The sequence below is a fragment of the Leptodactylus fuscus genome, chromosome 6 (assembly GCF_031893055.1).
Source record: "Leptodactylus fuscus isolate aLepFus1 chromosome 6, aLepFus1.hap2, whole genome shotgun sequence".
Taxonomy (NCBI): Eukaryota; Metazoa; Chordata; class Amphibia; order Anura; family Leptodactylidae; genus Leptodactylus; species Leptodactylus fuscus.
The window spans coordinates 118,965,978-118,987,677 of NC_134270.1; the positions used below are offsets into that span (position 1 = coordinate 118,965,978).

The window sequence follows — 21,700 nt, forward strand, 5'->3', positions numbered from 1 at the left end:
GCTAGGAGCGCGCAATCGGAGATACTGCTAGTGCCTTGCCGAAGCAAGAATGTCACCTATTTCATACTTTGCCGCTTTCTTATTTGGCATTGTATAGAATGCCTAGGCAATGTGTGAAATGACGAATCGTTTCATACATTTCTGGCTAGTTTTAGGCATTCTATCCAATGCCTAGGCATTGGATAGATTGCCGGATTTCATATATTGCCGGTAACATACATACAGCTTAAAACTAAAAAAGGGGCAGAATTAGAAGAAAATAGGCCCAAGAGGCTTGATAAAAGCCCCACATAGTATATGAGAATGTTCCATAGCCTTACATTGTGCAATGACATAGGGCCAACTTCTGCCGAATTTCTTCTGACACTCAGCATGAGAAGATCAACTGATCCAATTATCTAGATCTAGTTCTGTAGCCTGCTGGCTCCTAAAGTCCAGATGAGTGAAACAGTTTACTATAAGATTCTAGGGTGATCTGATTTTAGTCCAGCAGAACCGTGAAGGTCTGAATGTTTTTCAACGTACTATGGATATTAAAATGCATTCTTATTACAAGAGTGTGAAAGCACCTAAGCCTGCAGCTATACAAGAATATCCACAGTTTACTATGAAGTTACCTACAAATGTGTCAGGATGGGGTTAAAGACATGTACAGACAAACTAGCTGATTCATACAAAGTAATAAAAGGAATGGAAAGATTATTAAAATTCAAAAGGTTACAAAGGTTGAAAAATATATTCAGATCCCAAACCTAAATGCAAAAAAAAAAAAAAATCTCAGACTAGCCCCCAAAAGAAATTCAGACCCCTAAATAAATTCAAACACCTGACCAGACACTCAAAATAATTCAGTCCGCTAAATTAATTTAGACAACCCTAAAGAACCCTAAAGTAAATCTAGACCGCCATCCATTACTGACCCTCACTCTTCATCTTCAGATGCCGTTGAACTAGATCCATTAGATGTTGTCCAGTATCAGGTATACAAATAAAACTCAATACACATTGTCAGAACATATTATATATACTAATACAAACACATACATGCACACATACATACACTACACACACACACACACACATACATTTACATGCACACATACATACACTACACACACACACACACACACACATTTACATGCACACATACATACACTACACACATAGATATACACGTACACATACTGTACATACACTACACACACATACATACACACTAAATACACTGTACACAGAGCAGAAACTACAGGAACACTGTATAAAGTAGGGAACACATATGAGTACAGAATAAGACTATACAGGATATAAATGTAAAAATATCCGGCTCACCCACTTGTCATGTCAAATTTCATAGTCCGGGATGCAAGAATACCGATGGACTCTTCTCGGCAACTCAACCCAAAATACGAAGAAAACTCCAGCACTCTCCGGATATATTGTATAAAAATCTTCAACTTTTATTGTTTCATCCTTAAAACCTCCAGTCCATGTACATGAAGTAACCGCAACAGCTGACTTAGCGTATCACTGGTGAAAAATGGCCTACACGTTTCGGATTAGATCCTTCATCATGGCATGGCCATGAAACAATAAAAGTTGAAGATTTTTATACAATATATCCGGAGAGTGCTGGAGTTTTCTTCGTATACAGGATATGTTTGTGGTCCGTTATCATGGAGACGCACTGTCTGCAAAGAAGCTCCAGAAATAAAACGACAGGAAATTCTTCGATAAGCAAAGTTGCTTTATTTCCAGGTGCACCCTCTGCCCACTATGAAGCTATGAAGACTGGCAATAGAAATACCAGTCTTCATAAATCTGCCCCATAATGTCTATGTACAAAAACCTCTTTTATGCTAAGGCCAAAATGGCGTCCCATAGCGAAAGAGTGCTGCGGGAAAAAATGACTTTTTGCTTCAATTATACCTATAGAGAAACTGCCATTATTTCCGTAGGTATAATTTTAGGTAAAAAGGTATAATATACTGTGATTTCCAAAACCGTACCCGCTACGTGTATTTTACCGCAAAGTGGGGATTGGATTTGCTAGAATCCCATCCATTTTGCTGTGATTTTAAAACTCTACGTTAAAGGAAGTCTGTCAGCAGTAAATTGGTTGTAAGCGTAATCCCAGTACCTTGTACAGGTGATTCTACCGTTTCCATATATGCCTCTGTTATTCGCTTTGGAGCCCCATTTTCATGTAAATCACTATTTCATTCACATGCAAATGAAGGAAAAAGTGCTTTGTGGTCGTGCCTTAGATTGTCTAGGATTTGGATATGAATAAAATGACAATTTACATAAAAATGAGGCTCCAAAGATGAAGAACAGATACATATATAGAAACACCTCTATGAGGTACTGTAATTAGGTTTATAACCAATTTACTGATGACAGGCTCCCTTTAAAGAGGAGCTTTCACCACCTCTACCACCTCCATCTCTGCATCCTTCCATACACACCACTCTAATGATTCTAACACAGTTAGGGCAGGTTCACATCTGCGCTCCGGGTCTCCGTTTTGCAGGTTTCCGTTTCCTGCCCGAAACTGGGCAGGAGACGGAAACCTGCACTCGTTTTTCAAACCCATTCATTTGAATGGGTTTGGAAAGTGTCCAGTCGTGTGCTGCAGTGAGTGTTTTGTGCTCTCCGCGGTGAAACCGTTTTTTTTTTTTTTTAACGTGACACAAAATCAGACATGCAAGACTTTGTGTCCGGTTAAAAAAAAATCCGATTTAGCCGCGGAGAGCACAAACCGCTCACAGGCGCACACTATCTGCCAGGTTTTCGTCTTCTGTCAGCAGAAGACGGAAGCAGGAAAATGGAGATCGGGCGCAGGTGTGAACCCGCCCTTAGAATTTTTTCTCTAGCCTTCACCATTCCGCAAGCAAACATTACTGTTAGGGTTCATTCACACGGAGTAAACGCGCACTCATTTTGGCATAATACATGTGTAAAGAATACATGTGTAAAAATAAGACTCCCATTGACTTCATTTTTAAAAAAACATGTCAAAATACACGTGTAAAAAAATGTCATTGAAGTCAATGGGAGTCTTATTTTTACACGTGTATTTTTTACACATTTATTTTGCCAAAATGAGCGCGCATTTACTCCGTGTGAATTGATCCTTACTCTCAGAACAATTATGTCCTCTCTGTCAGGTGGGTGGAGCAGACAATCAGGGACCGCCCACCTGACAACAGAGAACATAATTGTCCTGAAAATAACAGAAATTATTGCTTGGGAACAGAAGAGGCTAGAGAAGCGATTCCAACTGCAGTGGAGTGGCACCTATTGAAAGATGCAAAGAGTTGCAGTTGGTAGAGGTAGTAAAAGGTCCTCTTTAAGCAGATGAACTGTGGGGCCAATCAGTAGGTGACACACAATTGTCTAAGGCAACACTTTGGGAAGATCACTTTGTGCCATTGCAACAGCCCGCACCAGTACTATCATAGCCTAAATTACAAAGGGTTGTGAAGGTCTGCTCAATGACAGGGATCCCATAAACTAGAGTGTTACCAATAATAATCTTTAGAGATGAGCGAGTACTGTTCGGATCAGCCGATCCGAACAGCACGCACCATAGAAATGAATGGATGCACCTGGTACTTCCGCTTTGACAACGGCGGCCGGCTGCTTAACCCCCCGCGTGTCGGCTACGTCCATTCATTTCTATGCGAGCGTGCTGTTCGGATCGGCTGATCGGCTGTACTCGCTCATCTCTAATAATAACCCAACATAATTGATTGACTATCTGAAACTGGATGGGGAACCTTTAGCCTAAGGCCCCATGGGACGTTCCGCAGCAAAAAAAATGCTGCGAGAAAAAAACGCAGCAACAACGCATCAAGGTTCTTCCCACAGCGCTTTAGACAGAAAGTTTGTGGGGTTTTCCTTTCTGTTACAATTATATCTATGGAGAAACCACCGGCGTTTTCGTAGGTATAATTGACATGCTGCAAATTCCAAAATCTTGCCAGTTTTGGAAATTGCGCCGCAGTTTTAACACAAAGTGGGCATAGGATTCGCTTGAACCCCATCCACTTTGCCCTTACTGTAAAACGCTACGATTTTTCCCACAGCATTTCTGCTGCGAGGAAATCACATTTCCGTCCTGTGGGGCCCTGGCCTTAGGAGATGTTCACATATAGGAACTTGACACTGAATTTGTCAATCACAAAATTTCTGCTTCAGGATTTTGAAGCAAATTTTTCTGCGTAACAAAAACAAACACAGATTTTGATGCTGATTTTGAATTTGAAGTGGAATTTGAGAAGAGTATCTCTGTATTTTGCCTTCATTGGGCAGGGCCAAATTACAAATTCCGTGAGCAGATTTTGCCAAGTACCATGCTGACAGAAAAGGTGTATTTTCTGGGTCCCATTCATTTCAAAGGGAGTTCTGAAGAACGAGCAGCACGCTACTAGCTCCCATTGAAATAAATAAGAGGCAGATTTTGAGGCGGATTGCGTCTCAAATTTAGTGTAAAATTCCTGTGTGTGAACACTCCCTTAAGGCCTTTTCAGATCACAGACGAGAAATCCCATATGTCTTTTTAGATCAAATAAAGGTTCATATTGCAGCACAAGGTGAGATAAAACATTCTGTAATATGTCCTTAAAGGGGCTCTATCAGCAAAATCATGCTGATAGAGCCCCACATATGCGTGCATAGCCTTTAAAAAGGCTATTCAGGCACCGTAAATGTTATATTAAACTACTCCCCCTCCCCCCGTTTTAAAATAAAACCCTAAAAAAGAATGTTATCTACTTACGGATCGTGCACGCTGGGCGGGCATTCAGGGTGTGTCTTCATCTTCTTCCACGCCTCTTCTCCCTCCGATGTCCACCGGTCCCGTCCTCCTCCGGCGCTCGCGAACTGACACTGATATAAAAAAATGGCCTGGGCGCATGCGCAGTAGCATGCGGCTTCTACTACGGCTACTGCGCAGGCACCCAGGCCATTTTTTTTTTTTATCAGTGTCAGTCCGCGAGCGCCGGAGGAGGACGGGACCAGAGGACGTTGGAGGAAGGAGAGGCGTGGATGAAGAAGAAGACACACCCTGAATGCCCGCCCAGGGTGCACGATTCGTAAGTAGATAACATTCTTTTTTAGGGTTTTATTTTGAAATGGGGGGGGGGGTAGTTTAATATAACTTTTACGGTGCCTGAATAGCCTTTTTAAAGGCTATTCACGCATATGAGGGGCTCTAGCAGCATGATTTTGCTGATAGAGCCCCTTTAAAGAGGACCTGACACCTCCCAATCTATGTTTTAGTAAATACTTGACTTCCTGTTTAATAACAATTCTGGGACTTATTTTCTTAGAATTCTACGGTATGTTGTGCCATTCCTCTGTTAGGCCAGGGCCCTATGTGGTGTAAATGGAGCAGTTTGGCATAAACCATGGCACTTTATAGTCCCTGCAAAGTGGAAAGGATTCTCGTAAAAAAAATATATATATATATATATATATATATATATATATATATATATATGTGCAGCAGAAACACTGCGATTTCCAAAATCGTCCTGGTTTGTTCTTGGAGGAATAATGCAATGTTACAATGCAGAGTTCTAGGAAAGTTGTTATAGAAGAATAGAGTTATTTACTAAGGATTGGTTCACATCTGTGTCTGTCTGGTGCAGATCCAACAGAAATCACCAGACCAAAAAGTGCTGCTAGCCAGATTTCATCTGGAGATTTCAGTTAAAAAACATGGTTACCCAAAAGACACCATTGTAGTCAATGTGGTCCATTGGGCTCTACTCATGTCCACTATTTTTGTGGTCGTGGTTGTTTCTACTCAGGAGAACTGAAACCTGGCGCAGATGTAAGTGTAGTAATAAGAAAGACATATCATGGGGGCCGATAGGTGTTATATTCGGAATAATTGGCGTCTCTCTTGTGCTTTGTCCTAAAAAGACATACTGGAAAATGGACAGTGGCTTTAAAAAATTTGTCTAAGATAAAGGGGTCTACTTTTTATTTTTCAAAAACAGCATCTCTATGCCAGGCTAATACTGTGCAGTAAATTTATATTACACAGTATACTTGTATTTATTTGTTTACAACGAAGTAGATATAAGCCTCTGTATACAGTTGCATAAGTTTAAGGCACATGTTTGGCGGTAGGTATTAAAATAGGCACATGTAAATATTATGTAGCAGATTTGTCGATATGTTACAAAAGCTCCTTTATTCTCGAGTTGCCTGTTGCCCTACAGATGACATCACAAATGCGATAACCACAATGAATGGAAGAAAGTGCCTGAAGGCAACAGTCACTCCAGAGTCCAGCATGCTAGCATTTGTGCGACCCAATTTCCTACTGAAGGTTTCTTGAGAATGTTCTTACTTTACAGGAGTGACTACTTCTTATTCCATAGCCTGAATAAGAGTGGCATCCTCTGCATCCACTATAGTAAATGTACATATAAAGCACTGTAAGCCTTCTCATCCGATAATATACTGTGTTTCTATGGGGTGGGGAAAGGAAACAACCCAGATGTCATAAAATACAATTTATTTCCTCAACCTAATACAGTACATGACTATATATTATTGTAACATAGGAGACTCATCCCTTACTAGATGACGATATACAGGTAGAAGATGGAGGTAAAGAAAGATAAACATAAAATCCATAACAAGGGCTGGAGCGCTGAACTCAATACACTTGAACAGTCCTTTACATTGTTACTGTATCCTCTGGGATATTAACTTTGGTCCCTCCAATTAGCTGTCCCGAGAGAAGCCCATACAGCAGCGTGCACCCCCTCCCCAAGAAATGAGCAGCCACCTCTTCCCACCCTCTCAGTACAGCATCTATCATCTACCTGATGCATTGCAGCAGATCTGCTGATGCTACAGAAAGCCTGATGATGGGGGGGGGGGGGGGGGGGGTATGGGCCCTTAGAGGAATTATTGGAAAATATTTAATTGATAAATAAGTAGGGCGACTTCTAGTTACATTCTGCTCGGGTTATACTGGTAGTCATACACAGATCTCATATATGGTACTAAATAAAGGTACGATAGGCATAGGTACGATCCTTAAAAGCTTTACTATTAACCCAGGTTGCTCCAGGACAGCTTGCACTTCGCCACTGATGATGCCAATGCAGAGAGATCATGTAATTGCTCTCATCATGGAAGATGGCAATGTATGATGAAAAGGGAGGAGTGATGATAGAATGGATGAGCAAAGAGTGGTGAAGAGAGGAAAAAATAGGGGCGAAGAAAGGAAAAAAGGGTTACAGCAAGGAGATTGACAGGCGCATAGGGTACAGTAATCACCAATATATGGAAGTACAGGGTCAATAATCAGAGGAGAAGGGGCAGGACTCATACATATAGGCAGGTGCAGGGTCAATAACCAGGGGTGCAGGCTGGAGGGATGGGAGCAATAGTCACAGGTGGGGGATCAGTGAGCAGAGTAACACTATGTAGGTTCACTGAAGAATGCAGGAGAAATATATAATGGATGCAAGAAAGAAGCAGATACAGGCTGTAGGCATGATACACATCAGGGCTACAGGGAGTATTCCTGATAGGCTTGATATATATTAGGGGTACAGAGTGCAGGCACAATACAAAATGGGGTTACAGTGTGTAGGTATTATATGCACCAGGGGTAGAGGTTGCAGGCACAATACTAATTTGGGGGTATAGGTTATAGGCATGATACAATTGAGGGGTACAGGGTGAAGGCATGATATAAAACAGTGGTATAGGGTGTATGCAAAACATAAAACAAGGATATGTGGTGTATGCATGATATAAATTAGGACTACAGATTTTAGGCATGATACAAATCAGGGGTAGAGATGTACGCATAATATTATTTAGGGGTACAGGGTTTAGGCATGATACAAATCAGGGGTTCAGCAGCCTTAATATAGGTGAGGAGTAGAGAGCGCAGAGCTAGAATAGATCATCACAGATACAGGGATGAGCAGAGCAGCAGGTAGGTGGAAATGCATCAGAACACTATGAATAGTAGAGATGGGAGAGAAGTGATGATGATGATGGTGAAGGAGCTGCATCACACCTGTAACAGGGTCACAGCAGGGTTAGGGTGAGTGGGCACAGGCTGCAAAGTGCAGGAGCATCCAAGAAGGCATCACCTCCTCCCCTCTGCGGAATAATACTCACCCAGCTCTGACATGGCACAGATGACAGCAGCTACAACCCAGAGCAGCCCTAGACACATCCTTCATACATAATCACTCAGCCCCGGGCACAGGGGACAGGGCAGAGGCAGGAGGCAGCTTCACCCTGCTGGCAGTGGACATCAGCCCGGCTCCTTTGTGTGGCTGCTGAGTGCTGTGTGCAGGAGGATGGATGCTGGATCTGCAGTGTGGGGAGATCCAGTATTACCATAGAGGAGACACGTGAGGAATATTCCCCTCCTCCTCCACCTTCATCTTCATCATTCCTCTCCCCTCCCCCCCCCCCCTGCACTCACCCCCTATACCTATCAATCTTCTTCCATAATCCCAGCTATACCTATATATAACACACTGATCGTGCAACATGTAGCACAATAATACATCATACATAATCCACCCAGATCATCAGAATATTCCACAATAGATGCCCTGTATATTGACCTAATACAGCAAAGCATCTATACATGTCACGCATATTAACCCTTACTATGAAAATACCATCAATCATACGTTTCTTATAGATGTGTGGATCCCTATGTCATGGTTATTGCATTTCTACATTGTAAAAAATATATCTTAATTCTCCTATTTATATTGATATTTTCATGACATGTTGGATAGAATTTGTTCGACTACCATTGCAGCAAACAGATGGACCTGGGTACTCATATACAGGGTCTATAAGTATATCATCTAAAAATCCCAATGACGGTCACCATTTCTCAGATACGACTATCACTTGGTCCAGTCTGTTCAGGACATTGGTGGGGATTGAAGCCACTGCTGCTCATTACGTACTTGTGCCCACTTCTGAAACCAATTTTTTTGCTGGTCAGATACATTTAAAATAGAAACGTGAAGCAACTATACCAATCTTGTAAATGTAATGAAAAATCTCCCACCTTTGCTCATCGCGCCAATGCAGATCTATGTGACTTAAAGGGGTTGTCCAGGCTAAATTTTAAAGTTTAAATCTGCTGAAGGCAGTGAAATAAATAAATGAAAAAAACGTAGTCAACTGTCCCCATTGCTCTATTGTTGTCCCATGACTCCCGGTTCCATTGCTCACCCAGGTCTCTTCTGGTGTAGCACAACATGGTCACGTGATTGCTGTGGCCTCAGCAGGCCTCAGGAAGAAGTCCCGTGATGTCACAGGTAGTAACATTCAGGCCCTTTGCTGATTGACCTCAGCGGCCATGTGACCGCTGAGGCCAATCAGTGGCTTCAGCACAACGCTGAAAGATTCCGTGGGAGCAGATGAATCGGAAGGCGCAGGAGGACATTAGAGCAACAGGGACAGATAATTATGCCTTTTTTAAAAAAAAAAAAAAAAATCACTTTCCCCAGTTTAACCTTTAAAAGGGTTATCCATTTTTACCTGGAAAACCCCTTTAATTCTTACAAATTGCAAATACTGCACCTAGACTTATGCAGTCAGGTGTGACTGTTCTCCTTCACCACCATATACTGCACCATATACACTATTTACCAATAAGTATTTGGACACTTGTGGTAGAATAGAGAAACAACATTTATTCCTATACAATAGTTGGTAGACCCCAGCAGATGCTTCCTTATGAATGGTATTGATCGACACTCCAGGATGCCTGGTGAAACTCCAGGTGTATGCAAGCCCTCGGTTGGGTGCGGTTTCTCTGGCCAGCACTCGTCAGTCTCTATCTCCCAGTTTTGGGGGTCTGCCAACTTGGGGCACATTCTGACAATCACTGTTCACCTTCCACTTTGTAATCACATAGGCCACTGTCGATTTTGGGTAATTCATTTAGCTTGCTATGTCCCTTAGGATCGACCATTTCTGTGGTAGCCCACAATCACCCCTTTTTTGAAATGCGACTAATGCCAATGCTGTTTCCTATTTAACAGCGGAAGGCGTGACGAACATCACAACCGCAGATATCTTCATTTGCATGGGTGTCCAAATACTTATTGGTAAAGAGTGTATTAGTAGGAAGAGTGTGCAGGTTAATAGATGTGTGCAGGATCAGACTACACAGTTTGAAGTCTGTGACCATAGAGACACAGGGCAGTATTTATTAAGACTAGCATTTGTACACCCACTGGCGCAAAATGTGCCCAATGTATTAAGAGGCTCCATCTAAGGATTCAAGTAGATTTCAGGAGTGAGTAAAAGTAAATTTGTTGGGCTGGAGCAGTCCATGGTCTCCATCCCATAACTCCCACTTATATAAAAAAAGGAAAGTGGAGCACAACACAAAAAGAGGCCATTTTCCACAGATGTGCCACGTTTACACCCATCTATGCCACTGGTTTTAAATTAATTGAGAAATGTCAATTTTTATGTAAGAAAGTAACTCAAGACAAGGTTCCAAAATTAACACTCAGGAAGTAAATATACAGTTAGGGCCAGAAATATTTGGACAGTGACACAATTTTCACGAGTTGGGCTCTGCATGCCACCACATTGGTTTTGAAATGAAACCTCTACAACAGAATTCAAGTGCAGATTGTAACGTTTAATTTGAAGGGTTGAACAAAAATATCTGATAGAAAATGTAGGAATTGTATACATTTCTTTACAAACACTCCACATTTTAGGAGCTCAAAAGTAATTGGACAAATAAACATAACCCAAACAAAATATTTTTATTTTCAATATTTTGTTGCGAATCCTTTGGAGGCAATCACTGCCTTAAGTCTGGAACCCATGGACATCACCAAACGCTGGGTTTCCTCCTTCTTAATGCTTTGCCAGGCCTTTACAGCCGCAGCCTTCAGGTCTTGCTTGTTTGTGGGTCTTTCCGCCTTAAGTCTGGATTTGAGCAAGTGAAATGCATGCTCAATTGGGTTAAGATCTGGTGATTGACTTGGCCATTGCAGAATGTTCCACTTTTTTGCACTCATGAACTCCTGGGTAGCTTTGGCTGTATGCTTGGGGTCATTGTCCATCTGTACTATGAAGCACTGTCCGATCAACTTGGCAGCATTTGGCTGAATCTGGGCTGAAAGTATATCCCGGTACACTTCAGAATTCATCCGGCTACTCCTGTCTGCTGTTATGTCATCAATAAACACAAGTGACCCAGTGCCATTGAAAGCCATGCATGCCCATGCCATCACGTTGCCTCCACCATGTTTTACAGAGGATGTGGTGTGCCTTGGATCATGTGCCGTTCCCTTTCTTCTCCAAACTTTTTTCTTCCCATCATTCTGGTACAGGTTGATCTTTGTCTCCTCTGTCCATAGAATACTTTTCCAGAACTGAGCTGGCTTCTTGAGGTGTTTTTCAGCAAATTTAACTCTGGCCTGTCTATTTTTGGAATTGATGAATGGTTTGCATCTAGATGTGAACCCTTTGTATTTACTTTCATGGAGTCTTCTCTTTACTGTTGACTTAGAGACAGATACACCTACTTCACTGAGAGTGTTCTGGACTTCAGTTGATGTTGTGAACGGGTTCTTCTTGACCAAAGAAAGTATGCGGCGATCATCCACCACTGTTGTCATCCGTGGACGCCCAGGCCTTTTTGAGTTCCCAAGCTCACCAGTCAATTCCTTTTTTCTTAGAATGTACCCGACTGTTGATTTTGCTACTCCAAGCATGTCTGCTATTTCTCTGATGGATTTTTTCTTTTTTTTTTCAGCCTCAGGATGTTCTGCTTCACCTCAATTGAGAGTTCCTTTGACCGCATGTTGTCTGGTCACAGCTACAGCTTCCAAATGCAAAACCACACACCTGGAATCAACCCCAGACCTTTTAACTACTTCATTGATTACAGGTTTACGAGGGAGACGCCTTCAGAGTTAATTGCAGCCCTTAGAGTCCATTGTCCAATTACTTTTGGTCCCTTGAAAAAGAGGAGGCTATGCATTACAGAGCTATGATTCCTAAACCCTTTCTCCGATTTGGATGTGGAAACTCTCATATTGCAGCTGGGAGTGTGCACTTTCAGCCCATATTATATATATAATTGTATTTCTGAACATGTTTTAGTAAACAGCTAAAATAACAAAACTTGTGTCACTGTCCAAATATTTCTGGCCCTAACTGTATAAGCCCTTAGATCATGGCTGTGAAAACAACAGAAGCATTACAAGGAAATAGGTGGGGGCCGAGGGACTGCATGAGGAATATTAACATGGAGGACATTACCAATACCAATGAAAGAGCCCTCAGGAGTATTACGTATGGGGGCCCATAATAAAATGGTTCTGGCTACTTTGATTACTTACCTTATTCTCTTCAGTTGATTGAAGGTCCATCACAGGTCATGCTGTGGTAATCCATCAGCAGGTTCTAGGTCCTTCTGATATTCTGCCCAGCAGCTTCTGTCAGCTGATTGGTCAGCTGAGTTTTGGTGGGAAGATTTCTGCCAGAAGTGGATTCTGCCCAGCAGCAACTCTAAACAGCTGATTGGACGGCTGTGTCGGCCGGCGGGAAAATCAACAAATAAAAGGTGGAATTTACCTGGCTGAGGTGTCAGTCGTCACCGTGTCAAGACATGGAACATCTCCCGCCCGCCCACCATCTTTTTGGAAATAATATTTTATTGTCGCAATGCTTTATTAGTGGGGAATTTTAGTCTCCCAGCTAATGCTAGTTGGACTGGTTTCATTGACTTTTTGGTTATTGGTTGTAATTATTTATTGATTATTATTATTATTATTATTGATATTATTAAAGGGATTCTACCATTAAAAAACTTTTTTCTGTGGCTAACACGTCGGAATAGACTTTAGAAAGGCTATTTGTCTCCTACCTTTAGATGGGATCTCCGCCGCGCCGTTCCTTAGTAATACCATTTTTTACCGGTATGTAAATTAGTTCTCTGGCAGCGATGGGGGCGGGCCCCAGCGCTGAAAATGCGATGAGGGTGTCCCTACCGCTGCCTGAGAACAGGATCCTGCCCCGCCTCTGACTTCTGCTGGATCCTCCCCTACTTTCTTCAGCAGCGTCACCTCTGTCGGCTCTTACACTAGTAGAGCCGACTGCGCATGCGCGGCCATAGTTCCGAGTGTAAGAGCCGACAGAGGTGACGCTGCTGAAGAAAGAAGGGGAGGATCCAGCAGAAGATAGAGGCGGCGCAGGATTCTGTTCTCGGGCAGCGGTGGGGACGCCCTTATCGCATTTTCAAAAGTTCGCCACGGAGCCCCGCCATTCCTAGTTACGCCAATGGATGTGATGTAATAAGCTTTTTTGAATGCCGCTATAATGGAGTGTATGTTATATTGAAACATGTTATTAACTTTTTCTGGGAGAAAATGACAAAGAACATCAAGTCTGCAACAGTTTTTTATTATTGATGTTTTTATGGCATTACCATATCATAGACAAGACATGCAAAGAGTCAAAACGATTACAGCAATATTAAAATTATACTTTTTAAAATGTTTTAGTAGATATTAATTTTTGTGTCACCATATTCAAAGAACTATAACTTTATTATTTCTCCATTGATACATGTGATTGGGGCTTATATTTTTGTGGGAAGAGCTTGAGTTTTCATTGGTACTATTTTGAGTTACATAAGACATTCTGATGACTTTATGTCATATTCTTTGACTGGTAAAATGAACATAAATCATAAATTTAGGATTTTTGATATTCTTTTAGGACATTTAATATACAATTTGCATGACATGTTAACCTTATTCCACAATTTAGTATGGTTACAGTGGTACTAAATTTATATTGTTTAATATTTTTATTACTTTTGAGAGAGAAAAAAACACTTTCAATGAAACATGAATATATCTTAAAGGCAACCTGTCACATTGAAAATGCAGCTCAATCTGTAGGAAGAATATTACAGAGCAGAATGAACTGAGCTTATTGCTGTTTAATATTATAAGAAAAGATCCAGCATAAGTTGTCAAATATGCAGTGCAATCTCTACTCTTTCTATCTTGAGATTCTGATTGACAGCTATCTCTGTATGCACAGTCATAGAGGGGAGGCTGTCAGTTACTAATAGGACCGCCTCCTTGACTTTTCAACATAAAATGGGGAGATTTCCATGAACAAATGACAAGATATACAGAAACTTTCTTCACTATAATATTCTGTTTGCAGACTGAATTGCATTTTCTATACGACAGGTTCACTTTTAATCAGATATCCAGTTGTGATCTTAAATAGGATCTACTTTATGGTGTAGTATAGTGGAGCTATCAATCCTCTTGTGTCATTTAGTGAAAAGGTTAAAGTCTTCCACGAAATAGAGATAAGGACAACTTATTTGAGCAACAAGACAGTGAATGATTATTGCATGCAGCAGACAACAGGTACAGTCTTTTCTTTTAAGATGTCAGGGAAGTGTGTTGGCTTCTCAAGCCCTTTGAAGAGGCCACCAAATTTCTCAACCAGGACACCTGCAGCATCAGCAATGTGATCCCTCTATTGTATATCTTACAGGAAACTCACACTCATGCAGCAAGGGACAGAAGAACAGTTTCCTCCTCTTAATTAATGCCATCTCTCTGTATGACAGGCTTTGTTCTCTGCTGCTTTCACAGCAACAAGTGTGTTATGAGCATCAAGCAGAGGGATGAGTGCTCTTAGACCATTGTTATAAAGACAAAGTAGGGGAATTATTTCATGCTTCCCAAAGGGAAAAAATATTCTCAGTATAGGCTGTATGCCCAGCTTACCACAGTGTTTGTAGAGTCCACTGCAACTGCCAGCTGCATACATACCCAGGCTTGCCTCTGCCAGTTCCCTGTCCAACTCAATCAGCTAGCACTCCATCTCCTCTGTCAGTGCCACAGCTCCAAGTGTGAGGAATAAAAGCAGCAGCATCAGCAACCAGTACAGTATCTAGAACATGATGAACCAGAAAATTTTCAGCTTGCAACCCCATCCAAAGCCACAATGGGAAACTGACACCTACCGAATGCACTAGCAGGTACAGTCGTACCTAGAGTTCACCTATATTCCAGTAGATAATTGTGATCCCATGGAATTTTGGGCAAGTAGGTTAGAAAAGTAGGAGTGGTTCCAGTTTGCCATGGGAGTTTTATCTTGCCTCAAGCATAATGTCCAAGAAAGTTTTCAGTGCTGCTAGTGGTGTCGTAACACCTAAAATGAATCTGTCCACCCCGCTTGGAAAAAAGTTACTTTTTGAGAGCCCCTTCACTATGGAGAAACTTGACTTTGCTACGACTGATTTCTATTTACGTACCTTTAATGCGGTTCTGAACAACATTCCCTTCATTCCCTCTTATCTATCTATATGCCCATATAACAGTAATCTTTAAAGAAGGGAAAGATCTTGAACTATGCCCCAGCTACAGACATCTGGGGAGTATGACCTCAGTCACAGGCAGAAGAAGACCGAAGATGATGCTGAAGACAGCCGGATGGAGCAAGGAAGTCAAGGAGAGGTGAGGTATGTTGAGTATAAGTGTTTGTTATTTTCCATCACCTCCCCTGAGTCTCCGATTATTATACTCTGGGGTCTGAGGTGACACCAGTGTAATAGTACTATAAGTAACCGGAGTGCCAAACTTCAAGAATATTCGTCAGATTTTGTGGTGTTCGCCTGTATGGGACCACTTTGGAGAGCATATTATACTGTATGGCACTACTGTGGAGCATATTATACTATGTGGAGGCAACTGTGGAGCATAATATACTGTGTGTGGCCCACTGTGGAGAATATTGTACTTAGTGGGGGCCACTGTGTAGCATATTATATTATGAGGAATCACTGTGGAGCATATTAGACTGTGGGGGGGGGGGGGCACTGTGGAGCATATTATACTGTGTGGGGACTACTGTAGAGCATTATAATGTGTGGTGGTCACCTTGGAGCATATTATACTGTGTGGGGCCCATTCATTATTTACATCACACTCCATACATTTTATAGCAGATATGTGATATTATCTCATGCTGTAATCAGAGTGTATGGTCACTATGAAACAGATCTGTGCAATGTAAATAGAGAAGGGGTGAGGGTGCTCACAATGGTTCATTCAAACAGTTGATCAGCAGGGGTCCTGGGTGTTAGAACTTCACTGATCTCTTAGATTGTTAGGACTCTGAAGATCAGATGTTTACCAAAACACACAGCTCCCTTTTTGTTTACAATCCAGGCCCTATGCTGCTCAATCACCATATTGTTGATAACCACAGTTGTGGGCACTATAGTTGTATGGAACATGTTAATATTTTCCACATTAGCCTCACACAGCATAATATGCTCCACAGCACCGCCATACAGTATAATATGCTCCCCAAAGTGACCTCAAACAGTATAAAATGATCTGAAGAGTCCCCCTTAAGCTGCTTCAGGTGAACCCCTCAATGTTCGAAGAATATTCTTGAAGTTCAGCACTCCAGTTAGTTTTAGTGCTATTATTATACACTGAGGTCGCCTCAGATCTCAGAGTATAAAAATTGAAGATTCAGGAGAGGTGATGGAAAATAACAAAGATTTTAGTAATTGAAAATACATATGTATTCTTATCCATCTACTTCTATGCTGAAGGTTGATCTGTTTGTGACTAGCTTTAGGCCACATTGTATTTTAGTCAATTCTTAGACATGAAAGCTGAAGATATAGTTCTATACAGAGAACCTAGATGAAACATAATACAGATAGGTCTCTGCCAATACAAGTGATTATGATCAATTCTTTAAGTGGATTGGAAAGTGTCTTGAATGTCTCCTTTACAGGAAATAGCTTTACTTGTTATTAAATTATATTAAAGAGGGAATGATCCAGGCATATAATCCTGTTGCTATTTAAAGGCAATTCACCACGTTCCCCAAGCATACTCAACTGTTACCACTATGCTACCTAGTACTTTACCGTAATAAACAACATAACTTTGTTAAGTATGTCACATTTGAAGTTTTGTAGAAAAATATTTTTAAAGTAATATGCAAATGAGGCAGTTGGTGCAATTGGGGTGGACCTTCAGCTCCCTGGAGCACTGTTCTTGCTCTTCGTACCCCTACTGTATTCTGCATGTGTCGCCCTGTGCAATGAGAGTTGATCCTCCCACTACTATGATGTTACCCATCCTAATGAGTAGCAGGCGTGGTGCTTTGGAAAATGACAGTGCACTAGTTGCTTTATTTGCATGTTGCATGTTATTAAGGAAATCTGTCTATTTTCACCCCTTATAACCCTGTTCTTCTACTCCTTATCTTCAATCTGACTGCTGGTTTATATTATATTTGTCTCCATATTCATCCTCACACAAAGAGGTCTATGGGGAATGGAAGAGTGGAGTAGGAGATTATTGCTTGCTGGTTACTTGATTATTTAGGTTAATTTTTTGCACTGGTAGCCTCTTATTTACACCTTAGTAGTGTTAAAAGAGCACAGTATTGCAGCGTGTAGGAGCAGCAATTATTTGGGTGTCTTTTCTAGAAACATCTTCTTACCCTCTCACCTCCACATAGACTAATATGTAGAAAGTAATGCTGCCTAAAAAGTGGAGAAGAAAACCGATTTCTTTAATGCATGTGGGGAATGGTAGACTCCCTTTACGGGGCCTGAAAAAGATATTTCCCTCTTGAAGAGTAGTTAGTTACCCCTCATATATTTCATATTATTTCCAAATGGATTAACACAACACATACATATACATTGTACAATGGACATGTCAGGGAATAATTGGTAGATTACATTTTATTTAAAGGGAACATGTTAGCTTGTTAGGGACCACTAAACTGCCTGCATGCCATTAAGTAATAGGAATTTCTGGTTTCCCAAATTTCCCAAATCTCTGCAACTTACCTGACCATTTCTGATAGAGTTTAAATAGGCCACGCGTCCTCTAATATAATTTAGCTGTCGGACTCTGCCCCATGCACAGTGCAGGCTGTGAAGCCAAGGTTCACTATCTGAACTTGGTGCAAGTGATGAAAGGACCTCCTTAATATTGACCCCTTTTCCATCCAAATAGGTTGATAATGATGTGCTGAATAATACATATGTATAGGACTCCTAGAGGTTGCATGGCTGCTAACAAGTAAATTATAAATTGCTAACCACGTAATTGAAAACAACAGCAACATGCATGGCAGGTGTTGCATCACAGCCGATATGTTTGCCTGCAAGGTGGTGATAGCCATCCCCCTTGGGCCTTGGGGTTGTAGAAGCGCTTCTAGTATACAACAATAAAGTGCTCACTATGTGTATTGTATGGTTCACTAATACTGATGACTCGTGTTATACTGAATAAATGCATTATGCTACTCTCACTTTAGTTGCTACTGCTAAGTCATTGTGCCGCTTCTTGTTCTAGCATATTCTAGAATGGTGCAATGATTCCCCCCTAAGCAGAATTGTTGCACCTATAGGTTGGGCAATATCTTTTGTGCTACCCAAAGCATACTGTAACTTGACATTTTCTGTGACACACAGGCAGGAAAAATACACTATAACAGGCGTTTTCCTATGCTTTTGAGGAGTCCAGTCCGGGAATTTGTTGGGTGCAGTGAAGCCATAGTAGTCCACAAGTAAAGCCAATGTAGGGCAGAATAATGAAAGCCAATGGAACAAACTGTACCAATAACTTTGATAGTAGAGTCTATGAGAGCTTGGCATGCATCTCCTGAGTGAACGTTAGCGTTTCTGGTCTAGCAACTTTATCTTAGTCAATGAGGCCACTATTAGTGTTAGATGAAATTGCTGTGATGTTCTACTGTACCTGAAACTTCCACAAGAAAAATTCCCAGTGATACTATGTCCTACGATTGTCGACCACAGCACAATCTGTGGGACAAGTGAGTATGACTTTTTATGATTTACCTTCCCTGGCCTACTGCCTAGATACTAGACAACCTCTTAAAATAATAGCAGTATGCTAGCTGCTCTGATCCACATTGGGTAGTTGGTAACAATGGGGTCCCAGCTGCCACAGAGCAGGGTACGTGTCCATTACATTACCATTCAACTTGTTATAGTTACAAAGTAATAATATGAGCAGAGTTTAAAAGCATGAAAGCAGAATGGACAGATGATGCTGTAATGTATCTTGTGTCTCTGAAGACATCAGTGCTGGGAAATAAGCAGTACTCAAGTAACAACATGGATTAGAACCAGTTACTCGTATTAACAAATAAAGAAAGTTATCAAATAATTTCACAATGTGATTCCTCCATTAGGCTACAAATGCCTAACAGGAGCAATATGACCTTAACTAAAATGGCTTTGTGATTCTGCAGGTAAGACTGAAGTATTACTCAGTTGTTCCTGCTGAATCGCACAGCAATTCGGAATTACAGGGGGAAAAGGGGTGGTAGGTGTTGGGGCACCACCAGTTTGAGGATTCTGTACCGTCTGGCCATACCTTTAGGTCAGGATCTGCACTAGTTTGAACCTGGCCTTATCTAGGGCCTGTCCACACGAGACATGTTTCCTGCTAATATTCCCTTGCAGAAATCATAGTGGATTTCCCAAATTCCGTTGACCAAAAATTGTCTGAATTTAGGTGAAGTTCAATGGTTAATCTCTGTCGGTATGCAGGTCAGTTTGCACAAGGTGTGGATGAGATTTCTTTAACATAAAAGAAGATTAGTTGTCAGCAAGACTGTGACGTCTAATATCCTACAAGCCTGTCTAGTGTGGACATACCCTAAGAAGTATTGCTCCATACTGCCATGCATTCAGCAAAGCTTGTACCTGCCTCCTCCTCTAGGTGAACCTTCTAGTGCTGCTCATTCCAAGTACAGCACATAGCAGTGATAAAGCATTACTATCAGCCTTAATATCATAGGCAGAGACTACACATCTAATGCATAGCAATGCATAAATAATGAGGATTTCCAGAGAATGTTTCCCTTGCTAGGGGATGTAAATAATTCATTTATTAAGCTTTGATCACGCTGGTTTAAACTGAGGATGATAAGGAGTGTACATAGGTAGCTTGTAGGTAGAAGAACGAAAGGTGAGGGATCTCTCACACTCAGCGGGATACTTAGTACTGTGACAATGAAGATAGAACGGTGAAGATAAGCCTAGGATAGAAAAAGGGTTTCAAATAGGAATATATATATATATATATATATATATATATATATATATATATATATATATACAGTCCTATGAAAAAGTTTGGGCACCCCTATTAATCTTAATCATTTTTAGTTCTAAATATTTTGGTATTTGCAACAGCCATTTCAGTTTGATATATCTAATAAATGATGGACACAGTAATATTTCAGGATTGAAATGAGGTTTATTGTACTAACAGAAAATGCACAATATGCATTAAACCAAAATTTGACCGGTGCAAAAGTATGGGCACCTCAACAGAAAAGTGACATTAATATTTAGTACATCCTCCTTTTGCAAAGATAACAGCCTCTAGTCGCTTCCTGTAGCTTTTAATCAGTTCCTGGATCCTGGATAAAGGTATTTTGGACAAACAATTCAAGTTCAGTTAAGTTAGATGGTCGCCGAGCATGGACAGCCCGCTTCAAATCATCCCACAGATGTTCAATGATATTCAGGTCTGGGGACTGGGATGGCCATTCCAGAACATTGTAATTGTTCCTCTGCATGAATGCCTGAGTTGATTTGGAGCGGTGTTTTGGATCATTGTCTTGCTGAAATATCCATCCCCGGCGTAACTTCAACTTCGTCACTGATTCTTGAACATTATTCTCAAGAATCTGCTGATACTGAGTGGAATCCATGCGACCCTCAACTTTAACAAGATTCCCGATGCCGGCATTGGCCACACAGCCCCAAAGCATGATGGAACCTCCACCAAATTTTACAGTGGGTAGCATGTGTTTTTCTTGGAATGCTGTTTCTTTTTGGACGCCATGCATAACGCCTTTTTTTATAACCAAACAACTCAATTTTTGTTTCCAAAATGAAGCTGCCTTGTCCAAATGTGCTTTTTCATACCTCAGGCAACTCTATTTGTGGCGTACGTGCAGAAATGGCTTCTTTCTCATCACTCTCCCATACAGCTTCTATTTGTGCAAAGTGCGCTGTATAGTTGACCGATGCACAGTGACACCATCTGCAGCAAGATGATGCTGCAGCTCTTTGGAGGTGGTCTGTGGATTGTCCTTCACTGTTCTCACCATTCTTCTTCTCTGCCTTTCTGATATTTTTCTTGGCCTGCCACTTCTGGGCTTAACAAGAACTGTCCCTGTGGTCTTCCATTTCCTTACTATGTTCCTCACAGTGGAAACTGACAGGTTAAATCTCTGAGACAGCTTTTTGTATCCTTCCGCTGAACAACTATGTTGAACAATCTTTGTTTTCAGATAATTTGAGAGTTGTTTTGAGTAGCCCATGATGCCACTCTTCAGAGGAGATTCAAATAGTAGAACAACTTGCAATTGGCCACCTTAAATACCTTTTCTCATGATTGGATACACCTGGCTATGAAGTTCAAAGCTCACTGAGGTTACAAAACCAATTTTGTGCTTCAGTAAGTCAGTAAAAAGTAGTTAGGAGTATTCAAATCATTAAAATGATAAGGGTGCCCATACTTTTGCACCGGTCAAATTTTGGTTTAATGCATATTGCGCATTTTCTGTTAGTACAATAAACCTCATTTCA

At 41.2% G+C, this 21,700-nt stretch overlaps 1 protein-coding gene across 1 annotated transcript in view; it reads right to left on the reverse strand.

Moving 5' to 3' along the window:
- Positions 1–8,373, reverse strand: part of ADAM11 (ADAM metallopeptidase domain 11) — a 69,305-nt gene extending 60,932 nt beyond the window's left edge. The window contains exon 1 of the mRNA XM_075277158.1: positions 8,164–8,373. Within this exon, the coding sequence (XP_075133259.1) occupies positions 8,164–8,221 (58 nt within the window). The 5' untranslated portion in view covers positions 8,222–8,373. The remainder of the gene's footprint in view (positions 1–8,163) is intronic.
- Between the last annotated feature and the right edge of the window lie 13,327 nt (positions 8,374–21,700).